The sequence below is a fragment of the Momordica charantia genome (genome assembly GCF_013281855.1).
Source record: "Momordica charantia cultivar OHB3-1 chromosome 3 unlocalized genomic scaffold, Mcharantia_2.0 BLBB01000003.1, whole genome shotgun sequence".
Classification (NCBI taxonomy): Eukaryota; Viridiplantae; Streptophyta; class Magnoliopsida; order Cucurbitales; family Cucurbitaceae; genus Momordica; species Momordica charantia.
In genome coordinates, this window is record NW_028275161.1 from 22,122,617 (window position 1) to 22,143,602 (window position 20,986).

At 36.1% G+C, this 20,986-nt stretch overlaps 3 protein-coding genes across 6 annotated transcripts; 2 read left to right on the forward strand and 1 right to left on the reverse strand.

Moving 5' to 3' along the window:
- The first annotated feature begins 277 nt into the window (after positions 1-277).
- On the forward strand, positions 278-3,868 carry LOC111008796 (WRKY transcription factor 72A-like). Its single transcript, XM_088121401.1, has 4 exons — positions 278-476; positions 678-770; positions 1,850-2,365; positions 2,590-3,868. The coding sequence occupies exons 1-4, from the start codon at positions 345-347 to the stop codon at positions 3,604-3,606; spliced, it is 1,758 nt and encodes a 585-aa protein (XP_087977527.1). The 5' UTR covers positions 278-344; the 3' UTR covers positions 3,607-3,868.
- Positions 3,869-8,138: 4,270 nt separating this feature from the next.
- On the forward strand, positions 8,139-13,524 carry IQD31 (IQ-domain 31). 3 transcript variants are annotated; one of them, XM_022281459.2, is made up of 7 exons: positions 8,139-8,287; positions 9,574-9,676; positions 10,180-10,479; positions 10,570-10,773; positions 11,194-11,274; positions 11,660-12,758; positions 13,129-13,524. In XM_022281459.2, exons 2-7 carry the CDS (start codon positions 9,593-9,595, stop codon positions 13,158-13,160), a joined length of 1,800 nt encoding a protein of 599 aa, XP_022137151.1. In that variant the 5' UTR covers positions 8,139-8,287; positions 9,574-9,592; the 3' UTR covers positions 13,161-13,524. The 3 variants fall into 3 exon arrangements, with proteins under 3 accessions (XP_022137151.1, XP_022137150.1, XP_022137152.1); XM_022281458.2 differs by lacking the exon at positions 8,139-8,287 and adding an exon at positions 8,325-8,577; XM_022281460.2 differs by lacking the exon at positions 8,139-8,287 and adding an exon at positions 8,327-8,486.
- Positions 13,525-16,381: 2,857 nt separating this feature from the next.
- Positions 16,382-20,986, reverse strand: LOC111008885 (putative serine/threonine-protein kinase PBL3). Of its 2 annotated transcripts, none has more exons than XM_088121343.1 (6): positions 20,691-20,986; positions 18,887-19,218; positions 18,666-18,801; positions 18,337-18,473; positions 17,955-18,078; positions 16,382-17,254 (listed from the first exon to the last, which is right to left on the reverse strand). In XM_088121343.1, the coding sequence occupies exons 1-6, from the start codon at positions 20,752-20,754 to the stop codon at positions 16,815-16,817; spliced, it is 1,233 nt and encodes a 410-aa protein (XP_087977469.1). In that variant the 5' UTR covers positions 20,755-20,986; the 3' UTR covers positions 16,382-16,814. The 2 variants fall into 2 exon arrangements, with proteins under 2 accessions (XP_087977469.1, XP_087977468.1); XM_088121342.1 differs by having other exon boundaries at positions 18,887-19,221.

The window sequence follows — 20,986 nt, forward strand, 5'->3', positions numbered from 1 at the left end:
TGTGGATTATTAGAATAGAAAAAGAAAGGAGAAGAAAAGGTTGAATTTAAGAGAGTCGTTGTTGGGCACATATTATCCAAAGAGTTGACGTTTGAATTCTTAGGATCCAGGGCAGTTCTTCAAATTTTAAATAAATAAAATTCAGCAAAATTAAAATAAAGTCTCCTCTCTACGTCCGATAATAAGAAAAATATTTAGCAAGTGGGGGTGCGTTGAATTTTGGTAGCCTAAATTTTACAGCCACCCTCTTCAATTCTCTGCTCTTTCATTATATATATCTCCATTACCACTCCCACAAAAGCTTGCAATTTTATTAAGAAGAAGAGCTTCGCCGTTGTTCTTTAATGGAGCCTCCTGCTGCTGCTGCTTTAATTGGCCGTTTGAGGCCTGTGCTCAAGACCGAGAAACCTGACCATGACCCCGACCGCGACGGTGAAGCCAATTCTCCGTCCTCTAAACAACGTCTCCTCCTTAAGGTAATTAAATATCAATCCCCTCTCTCCTTTCCCATAAGATCTAGAATTTTATCAGTTTTCATAAGGAGTTATACTGGTAAAATCTTGCACATCTCTAATTTTTTGTTTCTATACATGATTTTTAATTGGATTAAGTTTTGAGTTCAAAATATTGTAATTATACCTATGATTTATATTTTTGGGTGGTTAATTAACTATCAGATGGAGAATTATGGGAAGCAAGATCAACATGAAGCAGAAGATAAGACACGCAGCTCATCTGAACAAAAAGATTTAACCTGCACAAAACTTCAGGTACCCTTTTTTTTGTCTTAATTATGATTTGTTCTGATTATGGTTTATTTAGTTCAATCCATGTTTATTATGAAGACATGTTCTTCATATGGCAACCATCAGAAATCAAGAACAAATAAAAAGTTTGAAGTTCCTAGATTTGGGGATCTCTGTTCATTTTATTAATCAGGTTGTATTGGCAATAGGATTCCATTATTTCTACCATTAATAATTATTAAACTATTGAGAAACTAAAATCCCTTAACCATGTGTAACATTTTTTCTCACAATTTTTCGACGAAAAAATATATCTTAACCAGTTGTACTACTTGAATTATATTGAGGTTGACTTAACTATGGTAACATGACAAAATAAAGGGTAATATATATTTTTGATCTTTAAGATTTAGACTTAGTTTCTATTTCGTCTTTGAGTTTAAAAAAACCATCATTTTTGATCCCTTGAGACGATCTAAATTTAGTTTCAATTCAATCGTAGGAGTTTCAAATGTGATATGTTTGGTGGTTGAAGTTAATGAATTTAGTTTTTAATTGGTTCCTAAAATTTGAATTTTGTTTCCGATTGGTTCTCAAGTTATGTTGACCATTAGTTGATGTAATAGTATTTTTCAGCTTTCTCTTTTTGTCAAAATAAAAAATATATACTTAACATATGTTAATTGTACATCATAATTCTATTAGGTCAACTAACCATCCATCGATTCAATTTAGGGACAAGTAGAAAAACCATACAGCTCAAATTTCAACTAGAAATCAAACTCAAACCTCAACCATGTTTTAATTCAAACTCCAAATACCAAATATATCACTTTTGAAATTGAATGATAAAAATGAAACTAAATTGAAATCTCAGACACCAAAATAACGACCTTTTAAACTAATTAGAAACCAAACAGAAATTATAATTTCAAATTTAAGGAGCAAAATGCATTTTACCCAAAATAAATCAACCATATTTATGCATAAATAAACACAATTAAGGATCATAAACAAAAAATTAATTAATAAAATTTCAAAGAAAAGAATGTATTTAATTATGAAAGTAAATAAGATGATTACATCTGTTTAATTAATTGCAGGAAGATGAACTGGAATGTGCGCGAGCGGAAATGGGAGAAGTGAGAGAAGAAAACGAGAGGCTGAAGATGAGTCTCAGTCGGATGATGAAGGATTACGAGGCCCTTCGGATGCAATTCATGGGGAAGAAATTATGTCACCAAACAACAACGACGGAGGAAACGGAACTGGTGTCGCTGACGCTCGGCAGGTTTCCGGCGCCGGCGGAGAAGAAGATCAGGGCGGCTAACGAACACCATCAACAGGCCGTAAAAAAAACCCTATCCCTTGCTTTGAGCTCCACCAAATTCCAAGAATTAGATCACGAATCCACGCCCAAACTAGAACTAGGTGGTGCTAATAATTCTCCGGCGAATAGCTCCGATCGTGATCAGGACAAGGAGGAGGCTGGAGAGACGACATGGCCGGCGAGTAAAGGGTCCAAGACCGCGCGAAGTGGAGATGATAATGATGTTACGCCACAAAATCCGCCCAAGCGAGCTAGGGTTTGTGTTAGAGCCCGCTGCGACACTGCAACGGTTAGTATTATTATAAGCAAAATACTGAGTTCTTCGACACCAAATCTTGTCACGACGACCATTGAAATTATTTTGACAAAAAGTCGCTAGTTTGCATTTCTTTCTCGGCAAAAATAAAATTCTTCCTCCACGTATTAAAAGGACGAGTATTTCTCCCTACTATTAATTATAATTTTATATTACAATTTTTTTTCTTTCGAATCTGAAATGAATTTTGGATGCAGATGAACGACGGGTGTCAATGGCGGAAATATGGGCAAAAGATCGCCAAAGGAAACCCATGTCCACGGGCGTACTACCGTTGCACAGGCTCCCAGACATGTCCCGTTAGAAAACAAGTCCAGCGATGCGCCGACGACATGTCGATCCTCATCTCCACCTACGAAGGCAACCACAACCACCCACTACCGGTTTCCGCCACCGCCATGGCTTCCACCACCTCCGCGGCAGCCTCCATGCTCCTCTCCGGCTCCTGCTCCTCCACCTCCGCCAATCTCCACGGCCTCAACTTCCACCTCTCCTCCAATAACAATTCAAATTCCAAACACTTTTATTTACCAAATAATCCCTCCACTTCCCCAACTCACCCCACCATCACTCTTGACCTCACCTCAAATCCTTCCTCTTCCGCTAACAATTCCCAGGCCCATTTCGGTAAATTCGCTTCCAATTTCGCAAATTCCAGGTACCCTTTTACGAGCCAGCTGGATTTCGGATCTTCGCGGAATAATGTACTGTCGTGGAGTAACGGCCTCCTGAGCTACGCCAATCAAGGCGGTTACAATAACAGAAATAATCATGGTAATAATTCCACCGCGATCGCGCCCAATAATATTTTTCATAATTACATCCAGAGATCCAACTCCGTCGGGTCGTTACCGGCGCCGGCTCCTCTGCCGGACACCATCGCCGCCGCCACCAAGGCCATCACGGCCGACCCGAGCTTCCAGTCCGTTTTGGCCGCGGCTCTCACTTCGATCATCGGTAACGGCGGCGGCGGCGGTTTGATCAAGTCGTCTTCGTCGGCGAATCATCAGCCGGCGTTTCAGTTGTCGAGTAGTGCGGCGAAAGGGAATGGATGTGGGAGCAGCTTTTTGAGCAATATCGCGGCGGCGGGGGCGCCGAGCAGTTCGCCGCCGGCGGGGAATATGGTGTTTGTTCCGGCGAATTCGACGTTGCCGTTTTCGAGTCCGAAGAGCGCGTCGGCGTCTCCAGGTGACCACATAGACCTCACCAATTGACGAGGATCTCGCGACGTATTTAAACCTTTGAGAGAGATTAATTAAATTAATTAATTGCTTGATCGGCTCGTTGGATTTGAAGATAACTGTAAATTAATTAGCTGTATGTAGTTTTTTCCCCTTTTGTTTTTGTTTTGTAGTTTTTCTTGACATTTTCGAATTTGTTGATAGATTTAGAGATTGGGATTTGGGAATGATCCTTAATTGTAATTCCAAAGTCTTTGGAAAATGTAAATTCATGATAATTTGCACTTTTTTTTTTTCTTAATGCCACTGTTTCCTTTTGATATATATATATATATTTTAAAGTATTTGTTTGGGTATTCATAGGTTGGATTTGATTGAAATGAGAAATATTATAGAATGGCACCATTTTAGTTTATAAATATCACTAAAATAGTTTTATTCGTATAAGTTGGATTTGATCGAATTGAGGAATATTCCAGGATCAAACTAAACTTTTTTTTTTTAATTGGATTACTAAAAATATCTTTTCATTGATTTTTTTAAAATATTAGAAACATTTGTTATCTTTTTTTTTTCTTTTTCACTTTACTATTATTACGTGTTTTTATTTTAAAAATATAAATAATTATAATGTAAAAGATAAATTACATGAAGGATAGTAATAATTTTGTTAATCAATTAATATTAGAGACATTTACCAAAATAATGATGTATTATCAAATATAGTAGAAGGTTTAAAATTTTACAAGGACATTAAAATCCAAATCAAAGTTAAAATAAAATGAAACATAAAATTCATGGAAGCTTATACTAAAAAAAATCTGAAAAGTTAACATGTTAATTAATTATTACACCAACTTCATTAGTATAGTTCCACCGATAATTAAGGCATCAATGTCTGATCAAAAAATCTATGAGTTTGAATCTTTACTCTTACTCTTACCATGTTGTACACAGAAAAACATTAATTATTACTAAAAATTAACTACAATCTTTAAATTTACAATATCCAATAATGATTTTACTTTTCTCAGGTTCTTTTTATTATTTATTTTCAATAATGTATTGTAATTAGCTATGGATGATATAAAAAAGTACATTTATTAAGATTTCAGACCGTTTTAGTAAACAACAAATAAAATAATTTTTTATTTTGGTTATAGAAATTTCATCAAATAAATAATATTCTCATTCCAACGGATTTGGTTCCCATTTACTCTTATAATTACATTAAAAAAAACGTTGAGATAATTAGAAAGTGAAAATTTGAACCTATTATAATTATTAATTGTTTGGCATATTGACGTTGAGTGGAGTTGAAAAAGTAACGTTTTGGATTCATAGTATAGCTCCCTCTCCCCAGGAGGTTTGGTTGTCCGATACAAATAAATTGCTGAATTCACAAAATTTTGTGGACAGTGACATCTCATCCAACTTTATTGTTTCCATTACAAGCATATGTTTAATTTCTATATCGTTAAATTAAAATTTACATATACTTTGTTTTTTATTGAAGTAGTTATAAAGTATAGTTCCAAAGTGTCGGCATTGAATTTGGACATCTGATATTGGCCGCACCTCAAATTGGTTATTCCCATAGATTTTTTTGTAATAATATTTAAAGGTAAATTTACTTGTCACAACTCATATTTTTTTTAGGAAAAATTTTAGGGAGAGAAATGTATTTATTTATACTAAGAGCAGAGGATTGAATTAAGTTCAAGTTGGCAAAAGAAATATAATTTTTATCTTTAGAAAAACTAGAAAAAAAATATAAGATAATTAGTAGGAAAATATGTACCTAAGAGTTTTTTTTGATAATGTTCACCTTTCGTGTTCTTTATTTATCGTTTTTTCTTTAGAAACACAAGTATTTTGTAACTATTTATGTTTATCATTTTTTACTTTTTAAAAAATTATTTCTAACATTGTATATGAATTTTGAAAATAATAAAATAAACTTAAAATTATTACTTTATCATTTTGACTTATAAAAAATTGGAATATTTAATTTTAAAAAAATAATTTTTATAAACGAATTTAGATAACAAAAAATAAATAAATAGTTACCAAATTATTTCTATTTAAGAAAAAAAATTATCAAATGCAATTTTATTTGCATGTACTGGAAAATAAGGAATAAAAACGATAATTAAAGGTGTATAAGTATTTTTCTTTTATTTGCAAAGTTTGATAATGTCACGAGAATTGATGTTGGGAAATAAATGGAGCACGTGAGGGACACGCGCTGGGATTATGGGCCTAGTGAGTAGGCCCAAAGGAGAGCTCGCCGACACAAAACTGACACTCCACGTTCTGCTTCTGCAATCTGCAGTTGCACACTCCACTCTAACTTATAAATTTACGTTTAAGTTTTGGATAATCTTTAATTTAAACACAAAAATGCTTTCCACTATATAAAAAAAATAAAAGAAAAAGAAATTCTAACTAAATGAATTCTCTTAAAAGTAGCTTTGAGTGATTTTTTTTTATCTCGCTCGACTTCCTTGTTACATTTGGTTGTAAAAAAACACATAAGAAATTAAATATTAATTAGGTGGTCAAGCTGAGGACTTTTCGACCTATTCCATCCAAAAGTAGCTTAAGTGATTTAACAATTTTTCGAATCATTTTTTAGCATCCAAATATACACACCCTTCGAGAAACGCTAAGAACACTTTAAGTTATTTTATTTTATTTGTACGGAGCTAAAAAATCATTTCAAAAGTTGTATCGAGTTCGCGCTTAAGGAAGCATGGATTAAGTGTTTTGACTATCTAACATAACATCATGAGCGTTTTTAAATGTGTTTTTAATGGGCTTAAAGCGTAACAAGCAATAAACACATCTATCTTCTCGAAACATGTCATTTTCATCAACAAACTTCCTCCCAACAAGATATTTTAGGTTCACAACTAAATATATATCTACTTATCTCCAAACTTTAAGAGTTGTGGTTTTATATAATGAATTCTTTCAACCATAAACTCTCTCATTTTGGCATTAAGAAACACGTAATAAAATTAGGACCCATGCAAACAGTATAATTAACGCTTCATTTTATGAATAATATAGAAATCTATTCACCAACCAAAACAACCAAATTGTTTATTCTTCCTCTTATTTGCATTATTGACTTGCAACCAACACCTTACCCATACCAATTAGGTTTTTTTGAATGGTTCAATCTTTATGATAGAATCTTTGCCCCCACAATTGGCAAATTACATCATATTTTCTAAAAACCAAGCAACACAAAAAAGTACATTTGTAGTAAAAGGAAGTTTGATCCCTAAAATGATAATTTTGTTAATAGTATATACACACCCAACTCATACAAAGTTTAATTTTGTTTGTGATTTAACAGGATATTGAAGAAGAACATAAATAAAGGCAATACATAGAGTAAAATACACTTTTGGTCCATAAGAATTATGTCTATTTGGTCTCTATAATTTCAAAAGGAACTAGACTAGTACTATATATTGCTCGTTTGACAAAGATCCAATTAAAAAAAAACTATTAAATTAAAATATTATGGGAAATCAACAATATACAGTCTAGCAACTTAGCAGTCATACTTTAATTTTAGTCACCTAATGATCAAAGTATATAACAGACCTTTTAGAATTATTTTAGATCAGAAATATTATTTTTAAAAATTTCATCAACCAAATAGACACAATATTAAAAGTCTAAAGTGTGCTTTGCCCAAAATAAAGTTTGGTTAAAAAATTTAATAGTTTTGGTTTTGTAATTTTTGATAGGTGTATTTCGGGTGCTAGATTTTAACATTTTAATTATTTTGTCATATGAATTTTTAAAAATTATCGACTTTTTGGTTGGAGATATATACCAATTATCGCTGAGCTATGTTCGTTTTGATCATCTCAATTAATGTATATTGTCAATGCTAATATATTAATACGTACACTCGAAAGCAAAATGTTAAACGAAAGGACAACATAAAATTTAAATCTATCGTTTGAAAATATCAAAACATATTAGATGATAAAGAAAAAAATTTTTGATTGGTGAATGCGACGCCCCACTAAAATTAGAAACGAACGAGAAGATTTAAAAAAAAAGAAAAGAAAAAAGGAGAATAGTGGGCATTGCCCGAATGACCGTACGAGCTCCTTCCAGCGTGACCCGCATGCAACCATCTCCAACTTCCACGTGCGCTACCCGACATCCTCCCGCCAATCTCACGCGCGTCGTGGGTACGATGTCTGTGACTCACGGTCACTACCGCCACCTACTCTTCCACGCGATTCTCCCGCGCGTCAACTCCAAACCACCGCTCCAAGGCTAGAGTCGTAATTTCACCATGCTTCGGAATAAAGAAGCCGGACACTTGGTTCCGAAGTAACTGCCCCGGGGACCACTCACCACACCCCCCTTTAATTAACGCAACTGTTCTTTCCCACCCGATCCTCCACTTCCATCCGTCCGATCAAGTTGACTCTCAAAATATTCCAATCCAACGGCTCCAAACGTAGCCCCCACCGTATTACAGTACACGACACCGCACCGTGGCGGTTCTATTTATTTAATTTTTGTTTATCAGGGGGGTTTTTCAGGGTTGGGTAAAAATTTCAATTTTTGGGCTCACCAATGACAGAGTGAGGGAGCAGAGTAAAGCAACGGAAGCTAATCCAGGGCAGCAAAGGAAAAATTGATGGAGCTTTCAAGTTCACGTTTTTCCTAGTTTGTAAGCTCCGTTTTCTCCATCCCATTTTTCATTCTCGCGCTTTCTTTCCTTTATTGCTCTCTCTCTCTCTCTCTTTTTTTTTTTTTGGTTTTTTCAAATTTTTTTCTTTCTCTACTTCCTTGGCTACTGCGTAGATCTCTATCTCTTTCTCTCTTTCTCCAGCTGCTTCTTACAGCAGTCTGCAAGCTTAGTTTGCAGGGTAAGGTGATCTTGTTCTTCTGGGGTTTTGGTTTTCTCAGGAATGGTGGAATAGGGGTTTTTGAAGTGGGTACATTGAGTGTGGTTGGTGGGTAAGTTTCAGATCTGATGCCGTGGATGTGGAAGTTCGTTTGCTTCCTGGGTTGTGTTTTTTTTTGCTTTGTGTTCTTCTTTTTAATGTAGTGATTACTGAAACTGGAGATTTTGTCGGTAGGGTTTCTTTGATTCTTAGTTTAGTTTATTCTCTTCATGGGTTAAATTAGAATGTTGTATTTTGGGTTTCTGTTTTTGTTGTTCTTCTTCCATTGGTCATGATCCATATGAATTGGGTTTTGTTTGATACGCTCATTTCTGATGTGATTTGTGGAGTTTTGATATTCTGTTCTCTTTTCCCGACAACTCGTTTTGTTCTGTGATGGGTCCTTGAGCATTTGGACCCGCCGAGACTTTGGATTTGGATGGTTTGATCCGTGTGCTGGGAAATGCTTGAAGTCACTTTCGTATTCGTTGCTGGGTCAGGAAAGTAAAATGAGACCACTAAGTAGGAATGTGAGAGGATTGAACAACTAGTTCTACTTTCAATTTGGTATCTCGTGAAAGGAAAACATCTACTGTATAATGTTGTTTTAAGGGATGATCTAGTAGAATATCTACTGTATATCAACTGTAATGCCTACCTGATTATGTTTGATTTGATGTGGTGAAGTTCGAGTGAGTAATTGAAATTTTCTTGTTTGGAATAAATGCTTGAAGTTTTTGATGTTTATGTGGAAAACATGAAGGAATGACTGGAGGGTTGAAAATATTGTAGTGGACAAGTTGGCAACGTACTTCTCATATCCAGATAGATATTCTTCTTGTAGACTTGTAGCATTTTCAAATTTTTGTTGGAGGAAGTTTGAAGGCTATAACTTTAGTCTAGGAAACTTTCCTCTTTGAGAAACAGTCTTAAGATGTCTCTTTCTACAAAGTCGGGCAAGCAGTCAGTAGTCGTTGTAGCCCGTATATATATATTTATAAAATCTCTCCACATATTTACTACTGAGAGTTCTTTATTGTCATTGTTCACAAAGATTTTATGTTTGCAGGGCTTTTAAGCTTTCAGCAATGGGGAAGTCGCCAGCTAAATGGATTAAGACCATCTTGTTCGGGAAGAAGTCTTCCAAATCAAATCTTTCCAAAGGCAGAGAGGTAATAGTGATCTTTATCGTATAAACGTTTCCTTTAATGTAGGTTCTGACCGCCAATTTTCTTTTATGGCTTGAGTTTTAGATCCATCTGTTCTTTTTCTTGTTTCGCCTCCTCTATGTACTTTTGTGCAGTGCACATTTTAGATCTTACTCTATGCTCTGTGAGCTGTATGTGCGCTGAGTCTATATCTTAATTCTGAAGTATAAAAAGGAAATCTAGCATCCACCCATTTAATCACTTCCTCATTTTAAGAACCTAGAAACTTGAACACCTAAATCATTATGTGAATGTGTACATGAAAATATTAAAAGTTAAATCAGTAGCTGTTTGCTACATGCTGAGTCGCTGACTTGAAGTAAACGAGTTGAACTTTCAAGGCTGCAGATTTGAACATTCAACTCTCGATTGTTGATCCTGTCTTTAGAAAATTGAACGGAGCTAACGCTTCAATGTAAGATCTGAAGTGTCAAATGTTGAATACCTCTCTCTTGGATACTGTGTAGAAAAATGGAAACGAGAAAGAAGTGTTGGTTTCTGCCAAGGCATCAGAGCCTAGTTCAGCCATTAGTCATCCTGTGGCTGTGACTTCACATCAAACCCCAAATACCATTGATGCAAATGAAGGGCCGTCAAAAGTTAAAAACGAGGCAGCTAATGTGTTGCATGAAAGATCAACGTCAATTCCAGGAAACCAAGATGCAGAAATTCAAGGATCTATCTGCCCAGATGCACCATCTGATCCCGAGAGAATGCGTAGAGAGGAGGCTGCAACTAAGGCTCAAGCTGCATTTAGGGGCTATTTGGTAAGTAAAGAGGAGGGTGAAACTGAGGTTCAAGCTGCTTTTAGGAGTTATTTGGTAAACTTTTTTTACTGACACAAATTTTGTTTGAAGGCTCGCCGAGCATTCCGGGCCCTCAAAGGTATTATTAGGTTGCAGGCACTCATTCGTGGTCACTTGGTAAGGAGACAGGCTGTTGCTACTCTATGTTGTATGCTTGGAATTGTTAAGTTTCAGGCTATTGCTAGGGGAAGAAAAGTGAGGCTTTCTGATGTAGGGTTTGAAGTGCAAAACAAATGTAGATTAATAAAGCCACAGGTAATTCAGAAAAGTACACTGTTATCGTTATCGACATTCTTTTTGTGTACGGTTTGACGAAATTATTTTGTATGCCCTCTGCAATTTCTTTTACTTTTTCTCCAATACCTTTGTAATGAACTTGATATGTCATATAGGTTGGACATACACCTTTATCCAGCGCATTGTTGTTTAAATTTTCGTATTGTGTTAAAAATCATCTTGATCCCAGATTTGATGCGCTTTACATGTTTCCTAGCTATGTCTATGGACTTCATTGGGAAATTAACTTCCCAAGTGACTGTAGAACAATCTAGTATTTGTATATTTGAAAAGGGAGATGCCCTATGATTCTCTTTTGCATGTCAGAATTGTTATTACATGGAAGAATAGTTATCAAATCTATCTTTCTAATGATTTTCAATTTTTCTTTCACATCAGGAGCAACCTTTAGTGGATCCTGCTGCAGTAAATCTCTCTACACGAATGGCAAAGCTTTCAGCAAATACTTTCATCATCAAGGTAAGTTTACCATCACATCTTTCTCCTGACTGTGGTTCCATTTATGTTCATCAGCTAAATTGGCAATGAGTAGAACTCTTGCCCGATGGGGGGATCTTCCTAGTACCCATCTCCGCATTTTTCTTCTCTTTTCTAAATGACCATTATGATTGCCATTAGAATGTAAGAAATGTATGGCTTGTTATACTTTTACCTTCTCTCTCTTTCTGAAGCCCATGAATATACTTCCTGGAAGCCATATTTTTTTTATATGTTCATTCTTTTCAATATGAATAGTTCAAGAATTTATTCATTTCTTATCCAAGGCATATTAACTAATTATGGCAAAATTTAAAGTATGATTTCACACGGTTTTTTTTCTCCCTTATGTGATTTGTTTTTGTAGCTTGCTTCGTCTACTACTGCAAAACCTCTGCAAATCCATTTTGATAACGGGGAAGATAATTCAGTCCTGAGGTGGTTAGAACGCTGGTCAAATTCAAGATTTTGGAAACCAATTCCTCAAACAAAGAAAGTTCCAGAGTCAAAATCTCAAAGAAAGGTGAGCACCGGTCAATCTGGAGAGGCACATACCGTTAGATCGAAACGCACAAGGAGAGTTCCTACTGTAAACAATGACAGTGCCATGGTCCAAACATCTACGGAAATTGAGAAACCCAAACGCAATTTTAGGAAAGTCTCAAGTCATTCAGCAGCAGAACAGGTTCAGGAGAATCCCCAGATGGAACTCGAAAAGGTCAAGCGCAGTCTGAGAAAGGTCCACAACCCTGTCCTTGAGAATTCTGCCCAAACCGAAGTGGATGCTGCTGAGAAGCCCAAGGAAAGTTTGGACAAGGCTTCTAATGGTCTAGGCCGCGACCTTTTGGCAAGAGGTACTAGTAATTCTTCTGAGAAGATGAAAAAAGAGACGACACTCTTATTAATACCCGTCCAGCCTGATTTGGAAACAACTCCTGAGCCAGTACCGATAAAAGAGGTACTTAATGTATCTAATGGTGATTCAGTTGTAGATCCACAGCCTTTGATTGAGAGCAGTGACAAAGATAAAAGCATAGTTGGTGATGAGGCTGCTATGGAGACCAAGCCTTTGACTGAGAGCTACACTAAAGATGAAATTAACCCATTATCAAATGGGGAACTGAACCACAAGGAAGATTACAGTAGCATTGAGAACCCGAAATCTGGCAGAAAAGCCTCTACTCCAGCGAAGCAAGAGCGAGTCGAGAATGGGTTGCAACACAGTCCAACCATACCTAGCTACATGGCAGCAACCGAATCTGCAAAGGCAAAACTGAGAGCACAAGGATCTCCAAGACTTGGACAGGATAGTGAAAGAAATAACCTCAATCGACGACATTCTTTACCATCATCCACTAATGCGAAAATTAGCTCGCAGTCGCCACGGACACAAAGATTTGTTCAATCAGGTGGGAAAGGAGGAAATAAAAATGACAAGGCACTTCTGGCATCAAAAGATGGAAATGGTAAGCATACTGTTCAATTAAGAGAGAATTTTTCATACCTTCCTTAGAATTATTAGCCTGACAGCTTTGAGCATCATGATTTTAATGACCGAGTGTGTTCCCATAGAGATCAATTAACTTATTCCAATGATACAATATTCATGCTCATCTTAGAAATTCATATGACATGAAAGCATTAGCATTAATATGGCTGTTGAATTTCCTCCAAACTAGAACATAAGGATATTTTTCTCACACTAACCCTTTGCATCATTTTGATCCGATCCAATCATAGCACGGTAGATAAGATATTTATTACATCTCTGTCATTTTGAAAAGAACATTTAGAATCCAAGTTAATTTGTCTGCTGGAACACCATATGTTTTGCAGGTAAGGTAATCCAAGCAGACTGGAGAAGGTAGAAAAAATCGCGTTGCCAGATGTCAACTATTGAGGGGGTGATTTTCTTCATCTAAAGGCTTTTTTTGATTCATACATTTGTGATAAAGCATCACCTATTCAAGTGACTGGGTCCATCTTCTTGAAGAGGGGCTGGCTGCTGAGGCCAATATGGTCTTATCTGATTATCCTTTCATCTGGGTTGTTTTGAGTGCATGTACATCATAGGTTTCAAGTTTTTTCTTTCTTTTTCTTCTTCTTCTTCTTCAGTTTTCTGTGGTGCAATTACACATTATTTAAGGTACTCTGTGTTTCTAATACAGGTTGTTTATACTGTATCTGATTGTGATTATCATGTTCAATGACAGCTTAATTACGTTCGTCTCATGGATATTTCTTATTAGTATATGATTTTGCTAATGTTGTTTACTGCCTTAGTTTAAACTTTATACTTCAGCATCCTTTTCCTAGAGTCAAAATTTTCTGCCTTCCCTCACTGTACTCTTTTTAATCTTCTCTCTGAAAATTGTAGGATTAAACCTTTTTTTTTTCCTGAAAAAGAAAATGAATTGCCTTTTATTTTGGTCTGGAATCTATGCTTTGATCAATTGATGAGTTATGCTAAGATTAACATATTGAAAATAACTATTATATTGTCTAATTGATACAAGGTTTATACTATGTAATATTTAAACATATTAATATTAACAGAATCAAAAGGTAGGTTTTGTCGTATGTCTGTCGTAATTATTGTTTGTTTACTTGTTCTTTGACTTGTCTTATAATAAAGTTATGAGAAATTTCAATGATTGGATTATTGTTATTATATTCAAAACTCAAGAGCATGTTATTTGCTAAAACAATTTTTCATAAAATGGTATACATTTAAAATTGATATTTTGAAAATATAAATGATTTCCCCGACCCCACCCCCTTTTTGTACATGATTTTTTTTCTTCCTTTTTTGAATTTCTTGATAGGGGCGAGGAGCCTCTTCACCCATTGAGAAAAAAAAAAGGAAAATATAATTTTACTTTTTTCTACACTCTCAATATTCTCTCTAGAAATTATAAAAGATTAGTGGGTGAAAGAGAGAAGGAAAAAGAAAAATGGGAAGAAATTACTTTAGTCATATTCATATATGTACAAGTAAGATTTTACTCATGTTCTTGCATCTCCATTAAAGAAAAAGAAAAAGAAACCCAGTTCCATTGCATTAACCCATAAAGAAAAAGTATTTTACTTTACAAATCTTCTGAAAGTCGGTTTCATAACCCTCGCAAAGCCACAAGGTTTGAACTTGTAAAGTCATTCCATATAAAATCCAATGAAGAAAAGACCCGAAACCCAAACCTTTAAATTTATTGTTCTTCTTGTTCTTCCATTTCCAGTGGCATCTGAAACCGACACAAGGGGCAAAGATTGTTCTGCTGCAGCCATTTCACAATGCAATTCCGATGGTAAATATGCGAACAGGGCATCCCAACGGCGCCACATTCAATCTCATCCAAACAGATGGCGCAATCACCGCCACAAATCCCCAATTCGATTTCCGCCCTCTCCATCTCCTCAATCGAAGCCCTACTCGCCCGGCCCGGCCCGTTCGGAACCCGGGGATCCGACCCGGAACCGGATTCCTCCTCCTCCGGCAGTGGCAGGACGAGCTCGACGACGATGGGGATGGTGCGGGAGAGGGCGTTGGTGGGCTGGGCGGCGATTCGGCGAGCCCTAAGGGAAATGTGTTGGATGAAGAAGGGCTGGAGATGGTAGGGCACGCTGGTTTCGGAGAGCATGGTGGAAATTGCGGACCAGGACAAGGAATCTTGGGTGAAAACGTCGCGTCGCCGGCGGAAATTCTTGTATCGGAGACTGCTGATTGTTTCGCCCCCTTGATTTGCGTAGGAGGAGACGTACAGATCGATGAAGAATTCGGGGGGTTCGGAAGAGGAGGAGGAGCAGTCTGATTCGGCCCACTCTTGGGGCTGCCACACCTCGCAGTGGAGGCCGGCGGCCGACATCTTGAATCTGTAATTCCTGAGAAGAAGCTGAAGAAGAAGATGATGTAGAGGAATGGAATCGGGGGATTGGAGTATTAGGGAAGCCAATGGCGTGCCTTTGAAGCTAAGAAATCAACGCAATTCGGATATAATTATATATAATTTTCTTTTTTTGTTTTGTTCAAATTTCACTTTCCATGTCCTTTTCTTTGTTGGATTTGGATTTTGTCTCCCTCTCCCTCTCCCCCTCTCCCCAACTAACTTGATTAAACGAGGTATGTTTTTTTTTTCCCATAAATATTAAAATATTATTTTGATCCCTATTAATTTCGACTCTTATCTTATTTTGGTTCATGTACTTTTAATTTTCATTTGTCTTAGTTTTGGTATTTTTTAAAAATTACTTTTTTGATCTTTATTTACAAAAATTAACACAAATTTTATACACAATGGAAATATTTTAATATAAAGTTATGATGACTACATTTCAATAATTATATTAAGTATAGTATTGTATTAAAATTGTGATTGAAAAAAATGAGAAAAATAAAATCAAGGGACCAAAACAATTTTTTTTACCTTATATGGCTTAACTAATCAAAATATGCTTGCCTTTGATTCTGATTTATATACTTTCATATTTGGATTTATTTGTGTTTAAAATGTTGTATTTTTATGGTAAATTTTATAATTATATTTAATCCAAGGTATATATCTCCCATCAAAAGATATAAACCCAACAAAAGAAAAAAAAAGTATTTAAAAATGAAAGTTGACGCTTTATTTTTTCAATACAATAATAGCTTTAAATTATGTTTGTATTTGTTGCAAATTATTGAAATTTAATTGTTAGGTTTTTTTGAGTGAGAGGTCGTGAGTTCGAATTCTAACCCCATAGGTTCTTATTGCACGTCTTCCTAAACCCTAAGCCCATTTTTTTCCTTTATCCTTTTACCCAAAAACACAACTATCTTTATAAACATCTAAATATTTCAGAAAATTTAACCAAATTAAAACAAGTATAGTTGAAGAAACAAAATCAACCCCAACTTAAACCATAAAAACTAAAAATATTAATTTAACCTACATTTTAAAAGTAAAAAAGAAAAAAAGTAGAAAATACTTTAAATTTATACAAATTAATAAACAACTTTAGATCAGATGTCACAATCTCCTAAAATCATTGTGAATTGTGATTACCTTTTTCTTTTGTATCTGTCCCTATGAGTAAAGGACAGCCAAAAACCAAAAGAAAGCTTCCGTAATATAAATATTTTTTTGAAGGTTTGGTTCTCAATCTCAAATTCTGAATACAATCCCTCAGGGTAAAGCAACTCACTTTATAATGATATTGACGCTACTCATCATATATATTTCCATCCCTTACAGCTAAAGGTAATATTCTCTGCAAAATTATTGTGGCTCCTCTCTACCCAACATCTTCCCACCTCCCAAACAAAAATCAGCTCCATTTCATCTACTGCTCTGCTGTGCTGTGCTGTTAACAAGAACTCCACATCCAACAGCAATTCCTCTTCATATGCAGACCGAAGACCGAAGACCGAACACCGAGGGGCGGGCGAAATTTTCGACTAGAATCTACCAGGCCAAACGAGAGAGTCAAGAATATTTACTTGGGTCATTGTTAAAAGAACATGTCCCTCTCTAGGGTCTTCATTTTCATTTGGATGATGGTAATGGAGAGCCTCCTCCTTTAGATGCAGTGGAATTTACAGGTGAAGGGTACTTGTGTCTTAACGGGGACTTCGGCCCTGGACTGGGGGCTCTTTCTCTTTCTCTTTGATTATCGGCATGCTTAACGAGGGGGAGCTGCTCGAGAGCGGATAAGACTTCGGACATCTGTGGTCGGAATTTAGCCTCCCTAATGCACTGTAATGCAAGAATCGTAGTCATGTAAGCAGCTCTTTGAGGGTATTGACCCTCTAACTTGGTGTCCATTATCCGAAATAACTTGCGCTTATCAGCCAAGTAAGGTTTCGCCCAATCCACAAGATGCTGCTCCACGCCAACTTTAGTTTTATCGACTGCACGGCGTCCTGAGAGGAGCTCCAGCAGCACAACCCCAAAGCTATACACATCACACCTGGCCGTTAGCCTACCTGCAATTGCAAAGGTAGAGATATATCTATCAACTACTACAATATGATTTTAGAAATGTAATTTCTAATGGGAAGTTCTGAAATGTAGATGTTTTGTGTTAAATCATTACTCAACTAAAAAGTTTAAGTTGATTAGTTATGATACATTTAATTATTTATTAATATTAGACATTTTGCCTCATCTCTAAAACACAGACATTTAGAAATCTCTAGCCATGCCAGCTTACAAGTTCAGTAGTTTTAATCTTATTCTAGTAACTGGAAAACTTCTCAAGGATTTGCCAACCAGTTCACATCAAAAGAAAAGGTAATATAGATACCAATTAATAGAATTTACGGAAATTAGATGTTACCAGACAAACTGGCCGATTTGAGATTTGAGAATAAATATTTGGGCAAAGGGAATGGATAGTGGACATCCCATGATCTAGAATGCCCATCACTGACTATTTTAAACTTCAAGTTGCATTTATTGTTATGTAATAGCCCTACACTAATTCCACACATCAGACTGATATAAAAAAATAAACTTGGAATATATCTACGCAAAATTTAACCTTTTCTTCCCTCTAGAGGTCATCTTCAGATTTCAGGGATGCTTCTCCTATGTCGTTCATGGTTGGAAAACATGAAATTCACGTTTGTTCTACTAATTACTGACAGAAAAACGAAGATTCTCAAAATGGAGCAGAAAACAAACCAGTGGCAATATATTCTGGAGCAGCATAGCCTTGAGTACCCATGACTTGAGTGGACACATGAGTCCGATCACCAGTTGGGCCAGCTTTTGCCAAGCCAAAATCTGAAAGTTTTGCGTTGAATTCCTGCGTACAAAATAATTTCATACTTAGTCAGACAGGCGAGTTTTAATTATACAGTGCTTGTGGACCTAAATTCTTGATTCTTTGTATTTAATAATAAAAGGAAGGACAACGGGGGAAAAGTGTTTTATCTCCTCTCTCCTTGCTATTACTTCACTTTTTCCATTAGTACTTTATTTACTTGCATCTATTTTGTTTTCCATAAGATCTAGTTAAAAGAGTTTACAGAAGTCTTTGATGTGAAGGACTTAATTGACATACAGAATCTAGAAGGATGTTTGATGCCTTAAAATCGCGATAGATAACTGGTTCTTCAGAGTTATGCAGAAAGGAAAGCCCTCGAGCAGCACCTATAGCAACTTTAATCCTTATTGCCCAAGAAAGTGGTCGGGCACCCCCTGCAAAATTGTGACAATAGATATGGTTAAGAAAAGAATTCAATGTCATTGCACATCCAAGAACAGAGGTTCAGAACCTAATTAATTACTTAATGGATTTATCATGCCTACTTAATTACAGTAACATTTCCACAAAATGGTTAATGGTTGCAGCAGGCTTTCAGTTACAGTTAGCCAAAACATTAGACTTACTTCTAAATAGATGGTTTTCAAGGCTGCCTTTGGACATGTACTCGTAGACCAAAAGTCGGCTATCCCCATCAAGGCAGAATCCAATTAGTTTCACAAGATTTGAATGATGAAGCTGACCGAGATAATTTACTTCAGACTGCAATCAATAGCAACCCGATTTATAAAGCAAACTATTAAGCCAGAAAGATAAAGGGACGCATCAGAAAGAAAGAGAAAACTACCAGCCATTCCTTGTGCCCTTGAAAACCTTCAGGTTTAAGCTTCTTGACAGCAATAACCATTCCAGCTCCAGGCCTCACAGCTTCAAGTGTATGTTCATCAATCCATCCTTTGTACACATAACCGAAACCTCCCTCTCCAATGAGACTGTCAGGGCGGAAGTTTTTAGTGGCATTCTTAAGCTCACTGAATGTGAAGGCTTTCAGATTGGGGGACAACAATATTTCACCTTCAGATCTATGAGCCTGAAGACTTCTAGATGGAACATTCACCCCAAGTGATGGAGCTTTCAAAGTAGCCGATGAATGGTCTTTCATCTCAGATTTTTTTGGTTCTTCTAGGATGAGAGTGACAATGACTTAATAACAAAGTAAGAGTGAGGAAACAAACTAATCCTATTTAGGCTGACAAGCAGCAATTAAGGCCGAAGTTCAAAGAATGATATTTAAGCTGCAGTTCGTTTACAAGCATATAGTTTCCTTGTGCACATCTTGTACATTTAATTTTATTTTTGTGATCATTACATTGTATTTTGTAACACAAAGCCACCACAACAGAGAAAAAGGAAGCAGTCAAATTAGACCCATTCAGTTTTCAAAATAAAAAATTAGATCCATTCACTCTTGCAGACATCAGGACTCTGCAACCAATCATGCAGTCCAATTCCACTTGGTTTGAATGTTTGCAGTATACTGTATATTACGGTCAATATCACATTAGTTTAATGAAAGATTCATACAGAGGTCAATATATACTCGCTCATCCCTCAAACTCCAGAATATTGACAACATGCCAAAATTTAAACAAATTAAGGTTGACCCTGTGGAAGTTGAGACACGTGAAACAAGTCCATTCCATAGCCTACCGTAATTAACCCTAAGTTTAGCAAATTTTCGTATAGATAAGAAAGGAATATGATTTCCTATATATTTTATACACCAGACAAACAGGGGATACCTCCAACAGCCACCATCTACCTGTCTCTCGGGCAACCCTCCTATATTCATGATGATCTTCAAACCCAATCCCCAATTTATTCCACCCTATTTTAATCATCATACCATTATACCCAGGGCGCTCTAGATCAGGCTCATGATCAATAAGAAATCTCAAGGTGCTTAAAGCGTATTTGTTCCATGTTCCCTTAGATTACATTCATAAAATGAAATATTATATCACCAACGCATTTTTCTACTGATATTATTTTCTCAAAAAAAAAAAAAAAAAAAAAGAATCTTGACCCGCCAGGAGATGCATCTATTCTCTTACAACACAGAATTCAATGTGTTTAATTATATAGTTTCCATGAATAATCATTCAATTTATATGGTAATAAACTCGCGATGTTGCACAGCTCCAATGACAACTAAAATCTTCTTCAGTGATCTTTATTAACATGAAATTCAAGAGACCAGAACAGTTCATACTTAAACAGAACTCAACTGTTGCATGGGCATTACGAGTAGAGGGAACACTGAGATCACAGTACCAAGGGTTGTTTACTCGATTCGAAAAGCTAAAATATTATCGAATACGCTCTACAACATCCAATAATATAGCTCGAAAAGCTAAAAGAAACTATTCATCTAAAGTTAGGGAAAGACTGAAAAAGAAAAAGAATCCAAGCTACAAAATGTCGAACAAGGGGGAAAAAACCCTACAATATCCCTTGAAGGCATCTAAGAAAACCCAATTCAGAAACACCCAAATAAATCAAAATTTCCACAAAGCGACCATTTCCAAATTCCAAGAGCTGGAGAGAAAGGAAAAGAAGAATAGATGGGATTAATGACGAAGAGAAATTACCAGAATTAGGCATGGAACTAAGAGAGTTATCAACTTTGGAGCGAGTTCCGAGGCAATTGCCCATTGGGAAAGCAAGAAGAAGGCACAACAAGAACTACGAAAGGACTCCCAAATTTGCAGAGAGTTCGAATCGTCTTCCTATTGACGCTTCTCTCGCTCCTCTTCAAGCATCTGATTCTTCTCTTCTCTTCTCTTCTCTTGTCTCAGTTAATCAAGAATAAACTTCCAAATTCCAAGTAATCAACAAAATATTCGACCTCTATTTCATTTGCCCCCACCAAAAAAAAAAGAGAGAG